We start from the raw sequence: 22,069 nt of genomic DNA, 5'->3' as shown, positions 1-22,069 counted from the left end.
TTCAAAGCATATTTGAATTCAAATGTTATTGCAGCAGTTGTCTAGTTCATTCTGTGAATTATAGGTGAATAATTTGGATCTGAGTTTTCATTTTGTTATTTGTTTTGGGAAACCTTGAAAAGAAGGGAAAGCCCATGTGTATAGTATGCTTAATGGAGGTGTCTAACATAAAGATCTTAGAAAAGGATGCTAATTCTGCGGTAGCGTGTGATTAAGAACGAGCAGAGTGTGGAGCATTGTTTGCGATTCTTCTAGGAAAACTTCAGATGCATTCTGGAGAGGAGTTACCTTTTCTGTCATCTGGCAGCCAGTCCGCAAAACCAGGAGCCCAGCCTAGGAAACCATTCCAGCCAGATGGTTCTGCCTTTCCTCAAGAAAAGCCACTCAGAACTCTGGTTCACCAACCTGAGGAAGAGAAGGAGGATGGTGGACTCTTTATTCCAATGGGTAGGCTTTCTTTTTCTTTTTAATTAAAACAGAACAAAACAAAAACAATTGAGGCAGCATCAAAGCAACAGACTGTTGAAGCATATAATATGTGTATAGTGACTGTACATGTCAGCTCACCGGGGTTTTCTGTCAAGATAATGGCAGCATCTGGAACTCTACGTAGAGATCAACCTTGTCTTCCCCTTCAGTTACTAGTTGAACGCTTTGATAGTAATAAACCCTTACTTCTATTAGCATGTGCTCATTCAGCCTCTTTGTCTTTATAAAACAAATGGGAGTAGGTATATTTGCTTTTGGTGGTTGTTTTCTACTCTGTTTTATAAAATTCATTCACACTGCCTAAAATTGCAGATTGTTCATTTTATTGCTGTTTAATGTTCTGTTGTTTGAATATTTTGTTTTCATTTTTCTTTTTGTTTTAGAAATTAAACCTAGAACTTTGGTATGCTAGCCTTAAAACGTTTTACCCTTGAGCCATATTACCAGCATTTTAATTTCTTGTTAGGTGTATTTAGTAAATTTCTAACTTTCCTGTTCTTGGTATAATTGGGGGTACCAGTTCAGTGGTGGCAGGGTTTTTTTTTCCAAAAAATTTCCAAAGAATTGTTTTGTTTAGAGGCTATTATTGTACATTGTTTTCATTTTCATTGTATCATTGTATCTTGTTTTCCCATCTCTTAGTGGGTCCACTGCCCTGACCCCATAGGTAGATGGCTGGTTTTGTTTTGTTTTTTTTCTAGTTTTGGTTGGACCAGAACTTGTTATGTAGCTGAGGCAAATTGATGGTGATTTTTTGTGTTTGTGTGTGTGTGTGTGTGTGTGTGTGTGTGTGTGTGTGTGTGTGTGTGTGTGTGTGTGTGCATGCGTGCACTGAGGTAAGAGAACAACTTTTGGGAAATTTGATGTCTGATTTTCTTGTTTCTTGCTCCCAAGAGGTGGAGATTACAAGTGTATGTCATGCTGGGGATTGAACCCAGGTCGTGTGCTATTGTGCCTACTTATTATATTGGTGTGGGGGATTGAACTCAGGTCCTCATGCTTGTATGGTAACTATTTAACCCACTGAATATGACCACAGCTTTCATAGTTGGTTCCATTTAAGATTTCTTTATTTTTATTTTATGTATGTGTGTGCCTGATGCCCTGAGAGGCCAGAAGAGTGTCTGATCTTTGTGAGCTATCACATGGGTGCTGGGAACTGAACTTGGCTTCTAGTGCTCTGAACCATTGAGCCATCTTTCCAACCCCCGAGTGTATTTATTTTTTAATTTAGAAGATGTAATCTCAATCTTTGATAACTCCTTGTTTTCAAATAGTAGCAAACTAGAGATACCAGAGGGTTTTGCCTTATTTAGGTGTTTGTGATAATCTCTCCAAATTTATTAGAATTTTACAGTCAAACTTTCCCTTTTATCTGATTATATATGCTGTTTTTCTGTGGAGTAGAGATACTTCTCCTGCCCTTCTTTTTTGTGTACATCCAGAGTAGATGTTTAAATTGACTTGTTCCTTTTTGTAGAGCAGATGGTATGATAGTGGTACATTATGGTTTTTTGTTTTTTCAAAACAGGGTTTCTCTCTATAGCCCTGGCTGTCCTGGAGCTCACTCTGTAGGTCAGGCTGACCTCCAGTTCAGACATCTGCCTGCCTCTGCCTCCTGAGTGCTGGATCCAAGGTGTGTGCCACCACTGTCAGACTGATTCATTATGTTTGTATAGTATTTCATTGGCTATAAAGCACTTGGATAAGTTGTGCTTTGTTTAATTTCCATAAATTCATAATGCATGAATGACCATATTTTACGAAAGAAAGCATTAGAGACTCCATTACCATGGTAACCTCATTAATTTGTGAAATTGGTACACAAACTTAGGATTTCTGACATATTATCTGGTCTGTATAGAGTAACAATTTCACTAGAGCATCTAGAATTAAAATGTTTGGCTTGGTCGGGCGTTGGTGGTGCATGCCTTTAATCCCAGCACTCGGGAGGCAGAGGCAGGCGGATCTCTGTGAGTTCGAGGCCAGCCTGGTCTACAGAGTGAGTTCCAGGACAGTCTCCAAAACAATACAAAGAAACCCTGTCTTGAAAAACAACAACAAAAAAGTTGGCTTTAGTATGTGATTGATAGATGTCATTTACACATAATCTAGCCCTTTGGAAATTTAGGCTGGAAGATCAGAATTTGAAAGCCACTCTGGGCTAATATAAAGGGCCCTGTGTCAGAAACAAAACAAAAATATTATTCCTTCTCTATAACCCTGTTTGTTTGTGTATATGGTTTCTAGTTTGGTTTCTTTCTTTCTTTCCTTCTTTCTTTCTTTCTTTCTTTTTTTTTTTTTTGAGATAGGGTTTCTTTATGTAGACCAGGCTAGCCTCAAACTCAGAGATCTGCTTGTCTCTCTCTCTGAAATACTGCATGTGTGTTTGTGTGGATTCATGCATGTGAGTGCAGGTGCCCTTGGAGACCCAGGTTGCCACTTTAGTTAGAGGCAGTTGTGAGCCACCTGACATGTCATGGGTTCTGAGAATTAAGCCTTAGTCCACTGAAAGGGTAGGGCATTCTTTTGACCACTGAGCCATCTCTCCAGTCCTTTTATTTTTTATTTATTTAGGCTGTGTTTTTTTTCATTCAGGCCTATATCTCAATATAGCCCAGGCTAGCCTTGAATTTCAAGCAGCTCTCCTGTCTCTGCCTTTAAGATACAGTGAGATTATTGGTATAATCTACCAGTGGTGGTTCTCTTGTTTGATTTTTAGACTGGCTGGCCTTGAGCTCCTGATCCCGATGCTTGTACTTAACAGGTGTTGGGATTATTGGTATGTAGCATCTTAGACATCATATTCCTTTTTTTGGTTAAAGTGTATATATGTTAGAAGTGCTTGTATAGGTTAATGACCCAGATATTTGGCACATAACAAAGCTGCACATTCTAATTCTAGACTCTAGTGAAATTGTTACTCCGTACAGATCATATATGTCAGAAATCCTAGGTTTGTGTCCCAGTTTCACAAATTAACTATGTTACTATGGTTATGGAAACTCTAGTGTTTTCTTTTGTAATGATGTATATATTCCCACTAGGTGCTTTATGCAAATTGGATAAAATAGAATCTATGTGTGTATGTGCATGTATGCATGTATGCTTTTTTTTTGGTTTTTACGAGACAGGGTTTCTCTGTATTGTTTTGGAGGAGCATGCATGCTTTTAATGTATATTGTTTAGGGAGTGAGGATGAGTGTATGCCATGGTGCACCTATGGAAGTGAGGACAACTTGGAGGAATTGCTTCTCCCCTTTCATCATGTAGGTTCCAGGGTTTTGTTTCAAGCAGTTTTCCTTGCTGGGCCATCTTACCTACCGCCCTTATTTTTTATTTTTTTGTAAATATTTTCCTAAGTCTAACTTAATAATATATTTATCTATGGATTTTTAAAAAAATTATACATCATAAACTTTCTGCTTGCATGGGTATCTATGCACCATATGCCTGTAGAGGCCAGATGATGGCATCGGATCCTCTGGATCTAGAGTTAAAGGTAGTTGTGAGCCACTATATGGGTGCTTCCAATGGCATCTCCCTTTAGAAGAGAAGTCAGTGCTTTTAACCACTGAGCCATCTCTCTATCCTCTATGCCCCCCCTTTTTTTGAGGTAGGGTCTCACTGTGTAGCCCCAGCTAGACTGAAACCTGTTATGCAGACCAGGTTGGCTTTTATCGAGCAGCTCTGTCTGCCTCTGCCTCTTTCTGGGATTAAAGGTGTGGTCAGCATGTCCAGCATGGCAGAGGTTCCTTGTGCAGATCATGTCACTCTCTGTGGACTCTGCTGGCCTGGCACTTGTAACCCTCTGCCTTCTCCCAAGGTGTTAACAGATTTGCCATCAGATCTGTTTCAGTTTTCTCATCTGTACAATGGGAAAATGAATAGCTTCTATCAAATATCAAATAGTTTGCCAGTATGTTTCATGAGTTTTAGGGTTTTTTTTTTCCCCGTTTTGTTTTCTGTTCTTTGGGATTTTTTTTGTTTTTGTTTTTTGTTTGTTTTTTTGAGGCAGGGTTCCCTGGCTGTCCTAGAACTTGCTCTGTAGACAAGACTGGACTTGAACTCAGAGATCCACCTGCCTCTGCCTCCCCAAGTACTGGGAATAAAGGTATGCACCACCATTGCTTGGCTTGTGTTATCTTTTTTTTTTTTTTTTTAACTTTGTTCTTTCAAGACAGGGTCTCAATATTTAGTTCTGTATGTTCAGGAACTCACTATGTAGACTAGCTGGCTTTGATCTCAGAGATCCACCTGTCTCTGTCCCTCTAGTGCTGGCATTGAAGGTGTTTGCTACCACGCCCAGCTGAGTGTTAGGTATTATGACCTGGACCGTAGTACCATTACCAACTCCATAATAAACCACCATTGCCACATTGCCACGTGATGGTGTGTGGTTTTCAAGTCAGACAGAAGGCAGGCTGGTTTCCTTCCACTGTTGGTTTGGGGTGGATTTCTTAGAGAAGTTTTTTCAAGATTCCAGTGACTTTCTTCTTGGTTCATTTGTAGAAAGACAAGAGAATGAAGAAAGTGATAGAAGAAAAAAAACTAAAAAAGGTACCAAGAGGAAACGAGATGGAAAGGGTCAAGAACGAGGGACGATGGTGCATGACCTAAAACTGGATGACGTGCTGGACCGTACCTTAGAGGATGGTGCTAAGCAGCACAATCTGACAGCAGTCAATGTACGGAACATCCTGCACGTGAGTAGCCATGGGCAGCTACATAGTTAACCTAGAAACATTTCATCGAGAACAAATAAGTAGACCTGTGACTCCCCTGACTCTGAGTATATGAATTAGGAGTTCTGTTAGTTAAGTGTGATAAAATGTGTCTAAGGATAGCTTTCTCTCTAGGGTTAGTTGAACTGCCTGTACTCCTTCCACTGATTTGATTATTAGATTCCTAGTCAGAAAAACATCCATAGTAGTTAGTGGTGCTTTGTACATGTGTGAAGAATGCCTTTGAGAGCTAGAAGAGTATTAGCTTACCGTGCTCAACAGCCAAGATCAAAAAAATAATGTCTTTGATATGTAATTCTCTTCCACCTCTTACCTGGGTCTGTGTATTTCTGTCCTAGTAGCAAGTAATGAGTGGGGCCATTTGCTGTAACCTTGTTTCAAGGTTTGCTTCTGCCTGCTTTATCTTTAGTTGTTTTTCTTGAGCTCAGGTTGAGGATCTAGCTTCTGTTTATCCTCCACAGAGATCTATGTCTAGTGGCAGTTACATAAATGAATATTGTCCAGATGACAAACTCTTGGCATAAAGTTTGATTTCATTTCTCTCCTCTAGGAAGTAATTACAAATGAACATGTTGTAGCCATGATGAAAGCTGCCATCAGTGAGACAGAAGACATGCCACTGTTTGTGAGTAGCCTCTTGTCACTCATTCCATGTCATGGAAACTTTCCATTGTGGGTGGTCATGTAGGAGTTTGTAAACAACTTGACACATCTCAGATTGGAAAAAGCACATTGTAAGTTTTATTGACTATTTTTTTCTTGTATCTCCCTTCTTAGGAGCCTAAGATGACACGCTCTAAACTGAAGGAAGTTGTGGAGAAAGGAGTGGTATGTGTTGTGAGTTTCTCTTTACCTAGGGAAATAAAATCTCATTCGTGGCAGTGCATTGGTGGTGTATGCCTTTAATCCCAGCACTCGGGATGCAGAGGCAGGAGGATCTCTGTGAGTTCAAGGCCAGCCTGGTCTACAGAGCGAGTTCCATCCAGGACAGCCTCCAAAGCAATACAGAGAAACCCTGTCTTGAAAAACAAAAAAAGAAAAACTAAAAATTATCTCATTCTTGGTTATTCATAGAGAAGAAATACATGAACAATCTTGGTTTGATTTGCCTTTTGAAAGAATTTTGTGTGGGCTGGGGCTCTTAGCTCAATATGAGAATGGTTACCTAGTACGGGATTGCGATGTGAACCACCCCACCCAGGTTTTCATGCTGTGTCCTGCATGAATCAAGGACAACCAGTTACATCCTGGGTTAGTGCTGTTTTCATCGTCTCCTGCGTAGCTTTGCTGTGTTTCTGTTGGCGGCGGTGGCTTGTTTGAAGTAGGGTCACACACTGTGACCCAGGCTGCTCTGAGATTTTTGCACACTTCTTCTCTCAGCCCTGCAAGTACTGGGCTTATAAACCCCACAAATACTTGAGAATATGATGCTCAGTGACAGTCAACACAGTAGATCATTGTAGCTACTTACAAAGTGGGTAGATAGGTCTTTGTGATTATCAGTAAAAGAAAAAGCAGATACATGTTATTATTGACATTCTTTTGGTAGGTAATTCCAACCTGGAATATTTCACCAATTAAGAAAGCCAACGAAATTAAGGTAAATTTGGAAGTCTTTATTAGTTTTGAAACCTATTTTCTCTGTATTCACTATATTGTAGACATGTCTTTTTTCTCATTCTTTTTTTTATTGTAGGTATGGGTTATTCAATTTTTACACCTAACCTCCCACCTAATGGAATCATAAGAACCCTGCTGTGTTGTTTGATGTGACTGCACATTACACTCACAGAGTTCTTTTTCCCCTAACATAGTCACTTCCTTTTCCAAATATGTGTGACCTTCCCTCCCTCCCTCCCTCCCTCCCTCCCTCCCTCCCTCCCTCCCTCCCTCCCTCCCTCCCTCCCTCCCTCCCTCCCTCCTTCCCTCCCTCCCTCCCTCCCTCCCTCCCTCCTTTCCTCTCTTCCATCTGTCCACTGATGCAGCCAGAACCCAGAGCCTAATGTATGGTGAGAATGCATCTGTCTCTGAGTTTCTATTCTCCAACCTTGTTCCATTTCTTTAAAAAAAAATTCTTTATTTGTTTGTTTGTTTGTTCTGTATACAGTATTCTGCCTGCATGTATCCCTGCAGGTCAGAAGAGGGCCACAGATCTCATTACAGATGGTTGTGAGCCACCATGTGGTTGCTGGGAATTGAACTCAGGACCTCTTAACCTCTGAGCCATCTCTTCAGCGCCTCCTTCCATTTCTTTCTCTTTGTTATTATATATATATTTGCTTACTTATTTTGTGTGGTGAGGGGTGGGAGCACCTGTCATAGCATGCATTGGTTCTCTCCTTCTACCATACTAGTCCTGAGATTGAACTTTTCTCTGGGCTTGTGCCTGCAGCTGCTGAGCCGTCTTCCCCCACCCCGTTGTTCTGTGTTTCTATTAAAGCAGCCTCCACAGTTTGTGGATATTCACCTAGAAGAAGATGACTCCTCAGATGAGGAATACCAGCCAGATGAGGAAGAGGAAGACGAGACTGCTGAAGAGGTGAGTGAGTGTTCATTGTTAATGAAGGAAAGAATTGGGCTTGGTAAGGATGGGCTTATTTGGTGACTTGTGAAATGGAGGTAGGAGGGTCAGGAGTTCAGGTTTATCCTCAGATACATAGTATGTCCTAGACTCTGTATTAGAAACCAACAGAGGACTGTACCGCCCCCCCGCACACACTCACACCTTGATGTTTTGATAGTGATTTGCTGTTTTTTTTATAGATCTGTCACCTAAAAATGCATGTCTACATACTATGGTATAATTTTTCTTGTTTTTGAACTTCATCATTATTTTCCTATTTTATTTTAGTTTTGAGAAAAGGTCTCAGTGTGTGTCCCTGGCTGGCCTGGAGTTCCCTGGGTAGACCAGGCTATCCTCAAACTCATAGAGATCCTCCTGCCTCTGCTACCTGAGTCCTGGGGATGAAGCTGTTTGCCTTCATGCTGGTTATTAACACTTTTCAGAAGAGGTCTTCTTTTTCTCCCTCTGTGTTTTTTTTTTTTTTTTTAGATTTATTTATTTATTACATATACACCAGATTGAATTGTAGATGGTTGTCAGCCACCAAGTGGTTGCTGGGAATTGAACTCAAGACCTCTGGAAGAGCAGTCAGTGCTCTTAACCTCTGAGCCATCTCTCCAGCCCCTCCCTCTGTGTTTTTGTTAATTAATCCCTTTGACAGTTTATAGTGAAGATGCGGCTATGGATGTGATCCCTGCCATCTTTCCCTCCTTAGGTTATTAAGTGATTTAACATTCATTTTCTTTCTGAAATGTATATTATTATTGTATTTACTACATGTGTTCTCTCTATGACACAATTATTGTATGCATTATATGTTGAATGTATGTATGTATGTGCACATACATCTGTGTGTGGGGTGTGTTATTTGTGTGTGCATGCCACAGTTTGCTTGTGGCGATCAGAGAACATCCTGGTAAGAGTTGATTCTTACCTTCCACCATGTGGATCTTGGGAGCCGAAGTCAGGTTGTCAGGCTTGGCCGCGTACTCCTAGTCAAGTGCTGTGCCATCCTGGCAACCCGAATCCCCAATGACTGGTACTTTGTGATTTATTCTGTTGTGACATTCCGTGCTCCGGGCTGAGGTTGGGGCACACACGAGAGTGCACTGGGTTTGTTTTAGAGCTTACTGGAAAGTGATGTTGAAAGCACTGCTTCGTCTCCACGTGGAGGGAAGAGATCCAGACTGCGAGCGTCTTCTGAAGTGGCTGAGACAGATGAGGAGATGGGCGTGTTGTCAGAGGTAACCTAGCATCAGACAGGGGAGACTTTAGACATATACACGAGCAGCGACTTCTTTTATAAGTGGCAGAATTAGCAGTGGTAATGGTGGGCTGTCACCTTTCCAAAGTCCCTCAGAGAACGAACAGCTAAGAGACGACTGAGACCTAGTCCTGGTCAAAGAGGTTTTCTGAGTTCTCGTTAGGGTCAGACGTGTGCAACCCATGTTTTAAGTACTATCTTTCAAGCCAAGTAGTTTTCTGTTTCTCTCGCTGACGTAGGATGAGACCTAGTTAGATGCATGTGTTGAAATGGCCATTCGCCTGTCTCCATCTAGAAAAGAGGAAAATGGGCACATTAACTGCATGGGAAGAGCGCCTTCCCTCTCTTGCTTCCTTCCTAACACAATGTCCTTTTTAACCAGGCTGAGAAAGTCACCACACCTGCTGTTAGGCACATCAGTGCTGAAGTAGTGCCCATGGGGCCCCCACCTCCTCCAAAGCCAAAGCAGACCAGGGATAGCGCTTTCATGGAGAAGTTAAATGCGGTAGATGAGGAGCTGGCCTCTAGTCCTGTCTGCATGGATTCTTTCCAGGTGAGCACCATGACTCTGAATTGCTGAGAAACTCAGTCATGGTTATGTAATTTCTCACTCTCAGATAAGGGGGTGGCGCTGACAGAGCGATTACATTCAAATTTTCATGTAGTTGTCTTTTGTGGTAGGAAAAAGATCTCACCGGGTGTTGATGGTGCACGCCTTTAATCCCAGCACTCAGGAGGCAGAGGCAGGCAGATCTCTGTGTGTTCGAGGCCAGCCTGGTCTACAGAGCCAGTGCCAGGATAGGCTCCAAAGCAATAGAGAGAAACCCTGTCTCGAGAAACCAAAAAAAAAAAAAGGAAAAGAATTCTGGCTGCTGTCATAGAGGATCCAGGTTCAGTTCCCAACACCCACTTGTGGTTTACACATCTGTAACCTCAGTTCCAGGGTATGCAGCCCCCTCTTCTGTGGCATAGCACACACATGTGTTGCACATACATGCATGCTGGGTAGTACGCATGCTCTCAAAATAAAAAAGTAATATTTTTCTAAGTTTTTATTTATGACTGCTCTATCTGCATGTACATTTTTGTGCCAGAAGAAGGCATCACATCCCACTGTAGATGGTTGTGAGCCACTATGTGGTTTCTAGGAATTCAACTCAGGGCCTATGGAAGAGCAGCCAGTTCTTAGCCTCTGTGCCGTCTCTCCAGCCCCTAAAAGATAAATCTTTAAAAAAAAAAAAGTAAACCAGGGCAAGGCTTGTCCATTGCACACCAGATGTGCTGACCCCTGAGATTTCCCCAAAGTTGGGAAGCTTGAGTGCATAATTTGTGGTAGTAGGTAACTGTGTTGACACTCTCCCCTGTAGAGAAAGTTAAATATTTATTTAAAAAAATAAAAAATTATTCAGACAACCAAATCTATATTTAAAACTAGATTCAGAAGAAAGTAAGCCCCCATCATCATAGTTTTGTTTGTTTTTGTTTATTGAGGCAGGGTCTCACTGCATAGGCCTGGCTGACTTGGAATTCAGTAAGTCGACCAGCCTGGGTGTGAATTCGCAGAGGTTTGTCTGCGTCTGCCTCCCAAATGCTGTAATTAAGGGGATGGGCCACCATACCCAGCTGGAAAGACAGGAAACCTATACTGTCTTGAGGAGAGAACTAGGTTTTTAAGTAGGGTGTGCTGCAGAGGGTGGAGTTTGGAGAATTTGGAAACATTGTTTTCATGTACTGGATGCTTTTTCTTTCTCCTTTGGCCAGCCCATGGAGGATAGTCTCATTGCATTCAGAACTCGGTCTAAGATGCCCCTGAAAGATGTTCCTCTGGGCCAACTGGAAGCTGAACTTCAGGCTCCAGATATCACCCCGGATATGTATGACCCAAATACAGCTGATGATGAGGACTGGAAGGTGTGGCTGGGGGGCCTCTTAAATGATGATGTGGAGAACGAGGGTGAGTGGTTTTGTTTGCAGTTATGAACTGCTCGGTTCTACTCTTATCTTTGAAAAACCAAAAAAAAAGTGCATATATTTTTATTTTTAGCAAAAAGTGTACACTTGTTATGAAAAAATTAGTGTAGACTATAAAGAATTACATTCTTTCTTTTTTTTTAAGATTTATTTAATTATTATGGATATAGTGTTCTGCCTGCATATCAGAAGAGGGCACCAGATTTCGTTATAAATGATTGTGAGCCATCATGTGGTTGCTGAGAATTGAACTCAGAACCTTGGGAAAAGAAGTCAGTGCTCTTAACCTCTGAGCCAACTCTCCAGCCCAGAGTTCCATTCTTTCTTAAAGTATTTCTATATGTGTGTATGTGTGCATATGTACATGTGGTTATTCATGTATAACATCATGCAAGTAAAGACCATAGGACAAGCAGGGTGGTGGTGTCTTTTCTTTTTTGTTTGTTTTTGTTTTTGTTTTTCGAGACAGAGTTTCTCTGTATTGTTTTGGAGGCTGTCCTATAACTCGCTCTGTAGACCAGGCTGGCCTCGAACTCACAGAGATCAGCCTGCCTCTGCCTCCCGAGTGCTGGGATTAAAGGCATGCGCCACCACCGCCCGGCTCTTTAGTCTTTTGAGACAGGATTTCACACTGTACCCTGGTGTCCTAGAACTCCATATGTGGCCAAGCATGGCCTATCATTTTTGGCTATCCAGGGATCAGGGGAACGGTGATATTGCTATCCCAATGCGAAGTTGTAACTTCACAGATTGGTCTGATCCAGGACCTTTAATGAGCAGTTAGTGAAAAGAATTGTAGTTGTATGCAGCCTGGAGAGCTGGTCTCAGGGGAATGTACTTTGGTCTCTTGGTACCATGTGTAGCCTCCTTCTCAGTTAATAACCCAGCAAAGTGAGGTACTTGGAGTGATCAGCATACTACTACTACTATTACTACTACTACTACTACTACTACTATTTATTATCTGCTGTTATTAACATTCTAAGTTGAGGTATTATGTAACTTGGTATGACATGTATAGAATCCATATACAGCTGGGTGTTGGTGGTGCACGCCTTTAATTCTGGCATTTGGAAGGCTGAGGCAGGTGGATCTCTGTGAGTTTGAAGCCAGTCTGGTCTATAGGACAGGTTCCAAAACAATACAGAGAAACCCTGTCGTGAAAAACAAAGAAAAAGAAAAAAGAAAAAGAAAATGCTGCAGCATCCTCAGCCCCAGATGTCAGTTACAGGTATCAGTAGGCTCGGCAAGAAACCACCAACTACAGCCACTCCCTGTGGAAAGAAACAGCAGTTTTAATGGAAACAAGCTGCCTGGCCTGCTCTGAGGATGGTAGAGGGCAGTGCAAATGCTTCTTGTGCTTGTAGAGTGTATGACGAGGGAGGGAGACACAGCTCAGCCTCTAGAGCAGCCCCGGCTCAGTCTGACAGAGGAGGTTGCTGGCAGTCTCGGGCAGAGTTCAGTGTTGGTTCAGGGCTACTGAGAAGTGCTTTAGTTTCTAAAATATTGCCATCAGCAGTGCAATTTGGGCCTTGGGGACCTAACACAGAGCCCTTTCCTAATTGTTGGGGATTTGTCTCCTTCCTTTTTACACTATAATATCATTGTACAAATAGCCTTTACATAAAATATCTGTTTGGAGCCATTGAGATGACTCAGGGTAAAGGTACTTGTTACAGTCCTGGCTACCTGTGTTCCATCTCCAGAACACACATGGTGTAAGGAGAGAACCGTCTTCTGCAGATTGTCCACAGATCTTGACGTGTGTGTGCCATGCTATGCTGGCACCCCCACACATAATAAAATTTGAAAAGCAGAAGAAAAGAGGATTGTTTTTGTGAGATGAACTAATCAGAGTGTGACTGCTTAAGTGAGTCACATGTTTTGCTGGATGATGATGACATTGAATGTTGTTTGGAGGTGAGGAGCCTGGCTCAGAGGACAAAGTAGGTACGACAACAGGTCAGCTGTGGAAAGTGATGCATGCAAAGTACTGGGGAAAATGTTACCTAAAAGTCAGGGAAGGCGGGCATTCCTGACAAGTGACTGCAACCTGTTTTGTTTATTCAAGACAGTTTTTCTGTGTAGCTTTGGAGCCAACCCTGACACTTGTTCTGTAGACCAGGCTGGAATGGACTCACAGAGATCCACCTACCTCTGCCTCCCGAGTGCTGGGATTTAAGACTTCTACCACCACCACCCAGCACATGCCTGCGGTTTTAACACTTGGGAGGTTATGTAGGAGGATCCTAACCTTGAGGCTAGTCAGGGCTACAGAGTAACTTCTAGGCTTGGGTAACCTAATATGACCCTGTCTCAGAGAACAGAAAGAAAAACGCCCAGGTCAATGAGATGAGAGGGCTCTGTGTAAAAGTGATGGCTGCCCAGCCCAGTTCCATCCTGGTGGAGGAAGAGATTTGTCTTCTACACGGTGTTCTCTGAGTCCCACATACAAGCTATGTTAATTACTGCTCTGTTGCTCTGAAGAGACTTGATGATGAAGGCAACTTCCAAAAGGAAGTATTTAGTTGGGATCTTTTTTAGTTGTAGATGGTGAGTCCTGTGACACATGGTAGAGAATGGTAGGAATCAGGTAGTCATTGCACAGGGTTAGTAGCTGAGAGCTTATATGTTATCTGAAAACTGGAGGGAGAGAGACTGGGCCTGGGGTGAGCTTTTGAAACCTTAAAGCTTACCCCCAGTGACACGCTGGCTCCAGTGAGGCCACAGTTCCTCATCTTTGTCCAAAACAGTTGCATCAACTGGGAAGCAAACTTTCAAAAATATGAGCTCCTGAGTGCCATTCTCTTTCAAACAACCACACATGCCAAGGCTTCCACACTCATGTGTACACAAATAAGTTCAATAAAATTTATATATATATATACATATATATATATATGTACACACACATATATATATATTCTCATTGGAAGTTTCTTTAATATTTTGTTTCTACAGGTAAAGGTTCAAAGTTGAGGTCTCGGCATGGTGATACAGTGCAAGCCCATAATCTCCCAATTTAGGAAGCAGAAGCAGAAGCAGGCAGGTCTGTCTGATCTACTTAGTGAGCCCTAGGTCAGCTCGAGATCCACAGTGAGACTGTCTCAAAAAGCCAAAGGAAGCGAGAGAAAGACATGCACGTACATACACATATACATACACCCAGAGGGAGAAACCCTCTCTGGGTGAGGGGAAAAGGTAGAGTTTGAAAAAACTATCTAAAATATTTCCCTCTAGATGAAGCAGATGATGATGATGATCCCGAATATAACTTCCTGGAAGATCTTGATGAACCAGACACAGAGGATTTCCGTACTGACCGCGCAGTGAGAATCACTAGTAAGTTAGTTAGTTCACTATTGTCTTTTCCATATTCCTTTGTTTACTCTGTAGTTGTATTGGAAGTTGATGGCTAATTCAAATTTAGACCATTAAGTTTCTTTTGTTTATTTCTGTACTTGTTTAAATATGTTATGTATGCAGAAAGTTGCTATTTACTTGTACACCTTATAGTCCTACTTTGGCATTTACTATTTGGCAAAGTTGTATTATACTTTGGATGCCAAAATGAATGTGGATGTAGCCTCTGCCTTGCAGGCAGTGAGTCTAATAAGGGAATATAAAGTGATAGGTGCACTGTGGGTTGCTTGAGGAATGCCAGTCTAAAATTTATAAACAATATGGGAATTTGGACGGCGATCATTCCAAACTGCTTCCTGCTGCATGGGGGCGCTGTTCATACCATGGGGATCCTGACAAAATTCAGAAACCTTGACCAATTCCTTTTTTTGTAGTCTGTAAGGCTGCATCACCTTAGCTGTCTTAATTGTTGGAACTGCTTCCGGGGGTCTTGGTTCATCAAACCACAGAAGCCTGGAAGGAATCCACAGCTTTCCATTTTCTGTGGAAACAGAAATAAAGTATCTTTTCCAGAGTAACATATCCTTATTCTTAAATTTTGAAGTCAAGGCATTTTCAAAAGATATAAGTTGAAATAATTCAGCAGCATTTATAATCAAGTGTACTTTAGCAGTTGTTCCTTCCTGAGCAATCAAAAAACTGAAAAACACAATAGCATACAGTATCCAGACTCTCTGTGTATTTTCTTTATGTGGCTTATTTATTTATCTACTATTATTACTCTATTTCTTTTACTTGTATTTATTTATTTATTTCTCTGAGACAGGGTTTCTCTGGAAACCTGCCTGCCTCTGCCTCTGGAGCAATGCCTACTGGCGTGTGCCACCACAGCCGGCTTCTCTATTTACCACTATGCCATTTCTTTTTCTCTCTCAATCTTTTTTTTTTTTTTTTTTTTTTTTTTTTTTGGTTTTTTGAGACAAGGTTTCTCTGTGGCTTTGGAGGCTGTCCTGGAACTCACTCTGTAGACCAGGCTGGCCTCCGAACTCACAGAGATTCGCCTGCCTCTGCTCCCGGGTGCTGGGATTAAAGGCGTGCGCCACCAATGCCCGGCTTCTCTCTCAATCTTACGTGTATTTTTAAACACAGTGTAAGCCTTTAGAGGTTGTTCTTCATCCAGGTCTGACTTTACTGTAAATCTTTGTTTTTCTGTCCAAGTGTCTTATCTGTTAAAACCACAGCTGTTTAAACTGCAGTTTTTCCAAGATGGCGGGCATAAGTGTGACTCCAGCCCACTGTCTCAGTCTATGCTGACATCCAGCAGCATGGTGCCAGCTTGGAGATGTTGTCACTCCACTGCCAGATGTTCGTACTCACCATTCAATTGTTAACAGAGCCTCTCAAAAGAACCTTGCTGGGGTTTTTTTTTTTTTTTTATGCTGAGTCAGGAAGATTCCCTTAAGCAAGCTGCGTGAGTCTCTGCTTGTCGCTAGCAAAACAGAGCCCACCTGAGAAAAATGCTACTACCAAGAACTCATGCTTTTCTCCGTTGTTTTGTTTCTATAATTCCTTTTAAGGCTTTTGTCATTCTATGTGGAAATTCAATCTTACTTCTGATAACCATTTGTAGAGTGCAGCCTTCCCACCAGCCTGGTTCCAGTGCCATGTCAGTCCCAAATGAACACATAGGAGGCTATATTAATTATGAAGCTGTTGGCCATTTGCTGGCTATCTCTGATTTAAGTACTTAATCCCATAATTGTTAATCTAAGTATTTCTCTTACTGGAGAAAGGGTCCGGACCTGTTACATCTAAGGCGGCTACATGATGTCTCTGTGTCTCTCTTTCCCAGAATCCTTCTAGACTCCTAGTCCCACCTATCTGCTTCCCTATTGGCCAACAGTGCTTTATTCAACAACCAATAAGAGACAGATTTACAGAATGGCATTTCCCGTCAGACTGCTATCTTTACACACTTCAAAATAGGGAACTTTTAATTTACTTCTTTTATCAGCTAGCTCTCCAAGTCCATGTCTATTCATATTTTTGTTTTGCTTTTGAGACAGAATCTCACTGTGTAGCCATAGTTTGCTGCTGACTTAAGTAACTGGTATGGTATTGACTCTGAACACCTATGTTACGTCACTATTCTGAGAACTGTTTTTATTACAAAATCATTGGACATTTTCTGTGTATTTTTCCACTAGAATTTAAACTTGATGAAAATAAGCTTCTGTGTTTTGTTCTTTCCTGTATCCCAAGAATCTTGAACAGGAATTGAAGCACAGTGGTGTTTTGTAACCATCTTTGAGTTCCTGCTTGAAGAATTGATAAGAGCATTTGTTCAGATGCCTTGGGAGAAACAGCATACATTGTCCCCATAGACATCTTCCTTACTGCACAGTGAAGCTGCGCTCTACTAACACCCTCTTTGCCTTTCACAGAGAAAGAAGTGAACGGGCTGATGGAGGAGCTGTTTGAAACTGTGAGTAGTGGTTGTTGACTGAGTCGCTTGGTGAAATTCTTAAGAAAGCTCTGTCCTTTGCTCATAGGTGTCAGAGCCACCAAGAGTACAATGGCCAGTGAATTCTGAGTAGTAGACTCTTGATTACCCACATGTAGTTAACTCTTGATTATCCACAGGTATTTCTAGGAGCCTACTGTGGCAGACTATCATTTGACAGTGATCATAGAGACATGGTTCTCATAAAATTGTTTCTTGATTTTAGGTTATTTTTCAGTTGAAGCAGAGGTTTGTATAGCTCAGCAAAGTTTACCCTCCATAGATAGACCAGAGTGGGTGGTCCCAAAGGGGAGTAGCAGGTAAATCTGTCTGTTTAAAGGTTTTGGGGTGTGTGAGGAAACTGGAGAGATGGCTCAGCGTTTAAGAGCACCTGCTGCTTTTCCAGAGGATCCAATGTCCAGTAGTCTGGCAACTGTGGAGATGTGCTTGCCATACAAACATGAGGAACTGAGTTCATATTGTGTGTGCTGCTGTGTGCCTGTAATCCCAGCTCCAGTGTGTACAGAGAAGCTGGTCCCTGGAGCTCATGACAGACCAGATTTAAAAAGCGATTTAGGAGTTGGCTGGGTGGAAGTGTGAGTGGAGGGGTGTCTGTGACGAAGAGCTACACATCCTGGGCTGCAGAGCCAGGCAGGCAGAGCAGGCTACTAAGCAGCAGGGTCTTTAACCTTACTAATACTTACTATCGCTAGAGTGGTTTACATAGGGACCATTTTCTCAAGAAAACCCTCCTTTTCTGTTGTCAAAACCCTCCTTTTCTGTTGTCCACAGTTCCAAGATGAAATGGGATTCTCCAATATGGAAGAAGATGGACCAGAGGAAGAGGAGCGTGTATCAGAGTCTCGGCCTAACTTCAACACACCTCAAACCCTGCGGTATGCTGGCTGAGATGTAGCATGAAGGGATAGTGTGTTTATGAAGAGGCTTGATATTTTTGGCTTTTTAAAAGAAATTATAGTTCATCTTCCTCAGCCTCTTGTTTAGCGTGAGGAGTCCTGGATGTGCGGTAGTTAACAAGACAACAAACGAGAGCGGTCTCCTTGTTATGGGGCAGTACAGCTACAGACAAAGCTGTTTCTGTTTGGGAAGGGAGAAAAATCATAGCTGGCACTGAGAGCAGCCTTTCCATGCGAGTGGTGCTGGAGAGGCGTAGAGCTTCACGAGGCCAGCCACAGAAAGACCCTCCACGGGGGTGTCTAGATGTCACTGTGTTCATTGTCTTTAACATCTGACCTATCACTGGGGAATTGTTGAGCAAAACTTAAGTGCCTGCTGTGATGTGGCAGGAACCAGAAACATTCCTTTTTCCGTAAAGTTACTAGTAAGTGATAAAGGGTGATGCACTCATCTACAAGTACTTACTGCTTAAATTGGGGCAGTGTTGTTGGGAACCCAAGAATGTTTGCATGCTCTCCAGGTTGTACAGGATCCTCTGGAGTTAGGGGAGTACAACGCTAGTCATAATATTTGGTGAGCCAATTCTGCCTGGGACAAGGTGCTTAGGAACTGTCTTGGATGCAGATTCTGGCCAGGTGCTTGTGCAGTGCCTAGTTTATTTGAAATCTTCTGGTATAGATAGACTCGGGAGAGAATGTTAAGTAAAGGGTTTAGGAGGAAATTTTTGTTCAGGGTGTTCATTTGAAGCTTCCAAGCCCACAGTCTTAGTCATTTGGGGATGGGAGGTCTAAGACCAGGGGAGAAATTTCCTATGCTCCAGAATAGACACAGGTGGGTAACTTAGTTTGTTAGTTTACAATACTTACCTGGAGACCATTTGGCCTATGAGAGTTGGATTCAAGTAAATTCTCTGAACTGTACAACAACTCTTTAAGTTTACAGAAAGAGATGAAAGTTTCAAATATGTTTGCCTTGTCACTGCTTGTAACATGTAGTGAAATCAATATTCCAGAAAAGTTAGGAGGCTCGTGCTTTTGAGTCACAGTAGAAGCTTGGCCCAATGTTTCTGGGCTAAAAGCATCAACTCTCTTCCCAGAGGGTTGGGCATAGAAATTGGATAGAGATCTTTTTAGCACAGTTGGGAGCACTTTTATGTCTATACTTAGAAGAGAAGCAGAAGGAATTTTAATTTTTGTTTTTTCGAGACAGGGTTTCTCTGTATTGTTTTGGAGGCTGTCCTGGAACTTCATCTGTAGACCAGGCTGGTCTCAAACTCACAGAGATCCACCTGCCACTGCCTCCCAAGTGCTGGAATTAAAGGCGTGCACCACCAACGCTTGGCTCTAAAAATATTTTTTAATAATTTATTTATTCTTATTTTATGTACTTTGGTGATTTACCTGCATGTATGTCTGTGAGAGAGTGTCAGATCTTGTTGTTACAGACAGCTTTGAGCTGCCATGTGGGTGCTGGGAATTGAACCCTGATCCTCTGGAAGAGCAGTCAGTGCTCTTAACTGCTGAGCCATCTCTCCAGCCCCATGGGTATTTTAAATTTTGGACTTGTGACTATGATAATAGTAGCAGTGCTTTTTACCAGGGCTTAGACTAACAACGTATCAGAACTTCATTGATTAATGTTAAAACTCTGAACTTTTGAAGTCTTAATATAATATTAGCACAGAGGGGAAGCACTCTGAAGCAGTTTTCATTTTTTTTTAAATGAGCCTTAAATCACTTTTTCAGACCTTTACAGCTTGTATTTACACACCTTAAAATACTTTCTTAGACCTCTAGAATTTACAGAGACCAAATAGCTATAGGAAAGTGAAGCTTGAGACCACCTGTTTACATGTGAAGAGAACTGAGAAGGCCGTAGGAGCCTTGGAGGAGAAGTTTGGTATACTTGTTTATCCTAGGAAGGAGGGGCCTGGTGAATCTGGTCAGTGCAGGAACTTCCTAAAGCCATTTTGAGTCTTCTGGTCTCTAGGGGTTCCCTGCAAAGATGGGATGTCTCAGAGAAAACGGGTATACAGCAATGTGGTACACAGACATAAATGCCTGCAAAACATTCATACACATGAAATAAAAATAAATAAATCTGATCTCTGTGAGTTTGAGGCCAGGCTAATCTAGCCGGGAGTTGCAGGACATCACAGTTATGCTCAAGTAACACAGAAAGGAGTTAGAATGGGTAAAAGAAGATAATTTGCATTGACGTAGTATAGTAATGTTTGAACTAACAGCTTCTTCTCTTCATTGAAGCTGCAATGGATTTTGCCCTATTTTTTTCATGTTACATTGTAGAAAGACTTTGTTGGGCTTTTGTGCTTTTGCTATTGGTGCTAGGAAACAAACCCAGAACTCATATTACAAGAGAAGTATTCTTTGTACTAAGGGAGGTATGTCCTCACCCTGGGCTTTCTCTTTTTACGAAATGAATGAAGGGCAGCTGGAATTGAAAGGGCTGGAGGGGCAGGCAGATGAGACTAAATGGTGTACTTTTAGAAGGCTCTCTGTCACTATTGATAAGAAATCTTCGTTGGCGTCACTGGAGCTTGAACCCAAGGCGTCAAGCATTCTAGACATGAATTATTTCATTTGAATAATTCCTAACAGTCTGAGGAAATTATCTGGCTAAAGAGCATGAATACTGGTTATACTGAGATGTAACGAAATTTTAGGCTCAGTGCCTATGACCACTAGGTACTCTTCCAGAGGACCCAGGTTCACTTCCCAGCACCGAAAAGGCTGCTGACAACAATCTGTAGTTCCATTTCCAGAGGACTTAACACCCTCACACAGACACACATGCAGACAAAACACTGGTGCATATAAAATTTTTAAAAATATATCTTAAAAATGAAAATAAATTTACTTTTGTAAAAAGCAAATTGACATTGGTCAGGCTTGGTTAATATCTTATTAGGAGGAATTTGATGTGTTGTGGACCTAGGAAAATATACAGATTTTTTTCCTTGTTGGGAATAGGTTTGAGGAACCATTGGCCAACTTGCTGAATGAACGACATCGGACAGTGAAAGAGCTGCTTGAACAGCTGAAGATGAAAAAATCTGCATGCAAACCCCAGCCTGAAGAGGAGAGGCTTAAAAGTCAGAAGGAGACAGTCCACCAGACTCTGATTCTAGACCCAGCACAGAGGAGCAGGCTTCAGCAGCAGATGCAGCAGGCAAGAGGCTTCTCATTGTGTTGTAATTGCCTCATCTCCCAGCTTCACACTGAAGCCCAAAGTGAGAGTGTTGCAAAGTCAGAGGTGTCTGTCCTGCCTTCCATTGAAAGCATGGGCCATCGGACCCCCAGTCCACTAAGACCTTGAGAGAACAGCATGTTCGTGGCCTGTGGCTCAGGCAGGAAAGCAAATAAAGACCTGGTAAAGTGCAGGATCTGGGAACTCAGAGTTCTAGGTGATGCATTCAGACTTGGGGAACTGTCAGTTTTAGTTTTTCCTCTTCAGTCAGTCTCTCTAGTTTGAGGGTCAAGTTTGTGTGAGTTTGTGGTCTTGTTCAAAAGAACAAGAGAAGCAAGATACGTGTGATACATTTGCAGACCTCTTGGTAAGATCTGTGTTTCTGAAATGGCAACGTTTAACATGTCAGTTTTCTTTGCTTCCCAGCACGTTCAGCTCTTGACACAAATCTACCTTCTCACCACCTCCAACCCCAACCTCAGCTCTGAGGCCAGCACCACCAGAGTATTTCTGGTAAGGGTCCATGCATCCATACCTCTGCAGACTTTAGCTTAACCTTAGCTTGATAAGTGCTTTTTCACTGTTAATGCTATTCACTGATTATAATCTATATTTCATCTTCTCTACTGGACATGTTTGGTCACTGTACTTGCTTGTCCTGTGGCTTCCTCTGTTTGCTTGGCAAACCCTGATTCTCAGGAAGTGTTTTGAATGTCATCTTGGTTAGACCCTCCTCATCTTGGGATCCTTTATGTTTTCCTTTTTTGAGAGAGGGTCTCATGTAGTCCAAGCTGGCCTCAGGGTCACTATGTGGTTGACCTTGTACTTGTGATGGTCCTTCCTGTACTTCACAAGTGTCCCAGTACAGACGTGCACTCCAGTGCCCAGTGTATGGGGAGCTGCTGGTATAACCCAGTACAGACGTGCACTCCAGTGCCCAGTGTATGGGGAGCTGCGGGTATAACCCAGTACAGACGTGCACTCCAGTGCCCAGTGTATGGGGAGCTGCTGGTATAACCCAGTACAGACGTGCACTCCAGTGCCCA

The 22,069-nt window shown here is 42.2% G+C and overlaps 1 protein-coding gene and 1 pseudogene across 8 annotated transcripts in view; both read left to right on the top strand.

Annotated features, from left to right (window-relative positions):
• Positions 1-22,069, top strand: part of Gon4l (gon-4 like) — a 59,089-nt gene that overhangs the window by 11,699 nt on the left and 25,321 nt on the right. For 3 of the 8 annotated variants that reach the window (XM_040752432.1, XM_040752431.1, XM_040752433.1), the window contains exons 3-16: positions 256-447; positions 5,002-5,195; positions 5,785-5,859; positions 6,012-6,062; positions 6,784-6,834; positions 7,675-7,773; positions 8,922-9,041; positions 9,444-9,614; positions 10,823-11,015; positions 14,273-14,374; positions 16,840-16,880; positions 17,691-17,794; positions 20,807-21,005; positions 21,450-21,536. In XM_040752432.1, the coding sequence (XP_040608366.1) occupies positions 256-447; positions 5,002-5,195; positions 5,785-5,859; positions 6,012-6,062; positions 6,784-6,834; positions 7,675-7,773; positions 8,922-9,041; positions 9,444-9,614; positions 10,823-11,015; positions 14,273-14,374; positions 16,840-16,880; positions 17,691-17,794; positions 20,807-21,005; positions 21,450-21,536 (1,679 nt within the window). The remainder of the gene's footprint in view (positions 1-255; positions 448-5,001; positions 5,196-5,784; positions 5,860-6,011; positions 6,063-6,783; positions 6,835-7,674; positions 7,774-8,921; positions 9,042-9,443; positions 9,615-10,822; positions 11,016-14,272; positions 14,375-16,839; positions 16,881-17,690; positions 17,795-20,806; positions 21,006-21,449; positions 21,537-22,069) is intronic. The other 5 variants (XM_040752438.1, XM_040752434.1, XM_040752435.1 and 2 more) reach the window with 4 other exon arrangements.
• Positions 10,292-10,425, top strand: LOC121142546 (annotated as a pseudogene).

This window comes from Mesocricetus auratus, unplaced genomic scaffold (assembly GCF_017639785.1).
Source record: "Mesocricetus auratus isolate SY011 unplaced genomic scaffold, BCM_Maur_2.0 Super-Scaffold_100009, whole genome shotgun sequence".
Classification (NCBI taxonomy): domain Eukaryota; kingdom Metazoa; phylum Chordata; class Mammalia; order Rodentia; family Cricetidae; genus Mesocricetus; species Mesocricetus auratus.
This window is presented reverse-complemented; position numbering and strand designations above follow the sequence as displayed.